General features: G+C 52.2%; 1 protein-coding gene across 1 annotated transcript in view; it reads left to right on the top strand.

Annotated features, from left to right (window-relative positions):
- Window positions 1-287, top strand: part of SLITRK3 (SLIT and NTRK-like family, member 3) — a 4,623-nt gene extending 4,336 nt beyond the window's left edge. Inside the window, exon 4 of the mRNA XM_009998474.1 lies at window positions 87-287. Coding sequence (XP_009996776.1) covers window positions 87-287 — 201 coding nt within the window. The remainder of the gene's footprint in view (window positions 1-86) is intronic.
- Window positions 288-2,011: the final 1,724 nt, after the last annotated feature.

Here is a 2,011-nt window from a genome sequence, read left to right as displayed (position 1 = left end):
GAGGTGCCCCCCGGGACCGCGACCGCCCCCCGCCCTGCTCCGTGGGCTTCGTGGACTGCCTGTACGGCACCGTGCCCAAGTTGAAGGAACTGCACGTCCACCCCCCTGGCATGCAATACCCGGACCTCCAGCAGGACGCCAGGCTGAAAGAAACCCTTCTCTTCGCGGCCGGCAAGGGCTTCTCAGACCACCAAACCCCCACAAGCGAATACCTCGAGTTAAGGGCCAAACTCCAAACCAAGCCGGATTACCTCGAAGTCCTGGAGAAGACCACGTACCGGTTCTGACCGCCGCCCCGCCGCCCGCCCCGGCCCCGCCGCCTGCGAGCAGAGGATACAGCTGTGCGCTCTCCCCGCCAGATGTGCGCGGCGGGGAAGGGCCGCTCTCAGACCACTGATCGATGAAGTGCCTTCGCAAGACTTTTGCCAGCAGATGTTAATCAATCATTATTTTTTTATACTGAAACTGAGACTTTTGACTGTGCCATGTCTAAGGTATATTATTCTTATTATTATTATTATTACCGGGGATCTTTGCATTGATCCTGATTAAGTTCTGTGTGTGTCTTTTTTTTGTTTGTTTGGTTGGTTGGTTTTCTTTCCTTTTCGTATTTATTTTCCATTTCTGTTGCAGTAAACTTCCTTTATATTTTCCCTTGGAGGGGAAGGGGAAGGAAGGTGGCATTTCGTGGCTTGCTTTCTTCTTGCCCATCATGGCACAGATTCTGTACATTTATTTAAAGAAAAAAGAAAATAATAATAATAATAATGCAAAGAAGCAAACGAGCGCAGTTTGCTGCATGCCTGGAAACTGCAAGAGGGAAAGGGAGAGGAGGGTCTTGCTCGAATGTCTCACTCTTGCCTCTCTCCCTCCCTCGCACGCACACTCGCCCCTCACCGCCACCCCTGCTGCCAGCCCGGCCCCTCCGCGCAGTTCCCGCCCCCGCGCAAGGCGGGAGCAGGGTCCCGCTGCCCGCGGAGGGGAATCCCGTGGGCTGAGGGAAGCCACCCAGAGCCCAGCAGCCCAAAAGATGTCACCACGTGGCGCGCACACCTAGGGGATGCTCAGTGACACTTCATCATGACGCCACGGTTCTCGGGAGGACATCCGCACTTTCCCAATAAAATCCACATGCAAATACACAGAAAAGGGAGGAGGAAAACCAACAGCAACAAAAAACTACTGGGCACCTATCACTAACAGCTTTGTAGGAAGCACTTTTAACGTTTTCTCTCATACACACCTACATGCACACGCACACACACACCGAGGTACAGCAATGTGCATATATTTATTCTGTAATTTCAAGTGAATATAAATTGTAAAGGTAATGTTTAATCATTGTACAGTGATGCGTCTGGTATAGCTTTCCTAATAAAACGTTTTGAAAAAAGATGCATATATATATATATATATAAACACCATATATATATATATAGGAATACGAAGCTTGAACCTGAAACTTCAGCTTCCTCCTACTGAGAGTTGCTTCCCCCCCTTAACCTTGAGAGCTATTTTACTAATAACAGTTCAATGCACTGTGATGTTTAACAGAGAAAAAAAACCCTGTGTAGCTTCTCTTGCCAAGATACCACGCAGGACTTCCACAAACCCGGTTCACAATCTGCATCCCCACGTCGCGCTGCACTTGGTGGCACCTCCCGGGGTATTTAAAAAACAGGCAGCAAAATTAAAACCACGTCCCGGGGCGGCGGTTCCTGCGGGAGCCGTTGCTGGGGGCGGCTCTGGTGGAAGAGCAGTGGAAGGAGGAAATTAAAGAGCAGTTCAATTTTGGGAAAGGGTGAAGCGAGCTAGAAAAGGATCCCGAGGGTTCCGCTCACCCGCCCTTCCCCTGCTGCCCTCCTGCCCCCCCGCTGGCACTGGGGCGTGACCAAAGACGAGCAGATTGCCCTTCCCGGGGAGGTCCCGCGTGGTATCTTGTCCCGGTTGGTTGGTACCGTGTCCCCGCCGGTCCCGTGTCCCCGCCGCTGTCGCGCTGTCCCCGCTGGCT

This window comes from Chaetura pelagica, unplaced genomic scaffold, assembly GCF_000747805.2.
Source record: "Chaetura pelagica isolate M959 unplaced genomic scaffold, ChaPel_1.0 scaffold1045, whole genome shotgun sequence".
NCBI lineage: Eukaryota > Metazoa > Chordata > Aves > Apodiformes > Apodidae > Chaetura > Chaetura pelagica.
The sequence above is the reverse complement of the archived record's forward strand: the minus strand, read 5'-3'. Positions and strand labels throughout refer to the sequence as shown.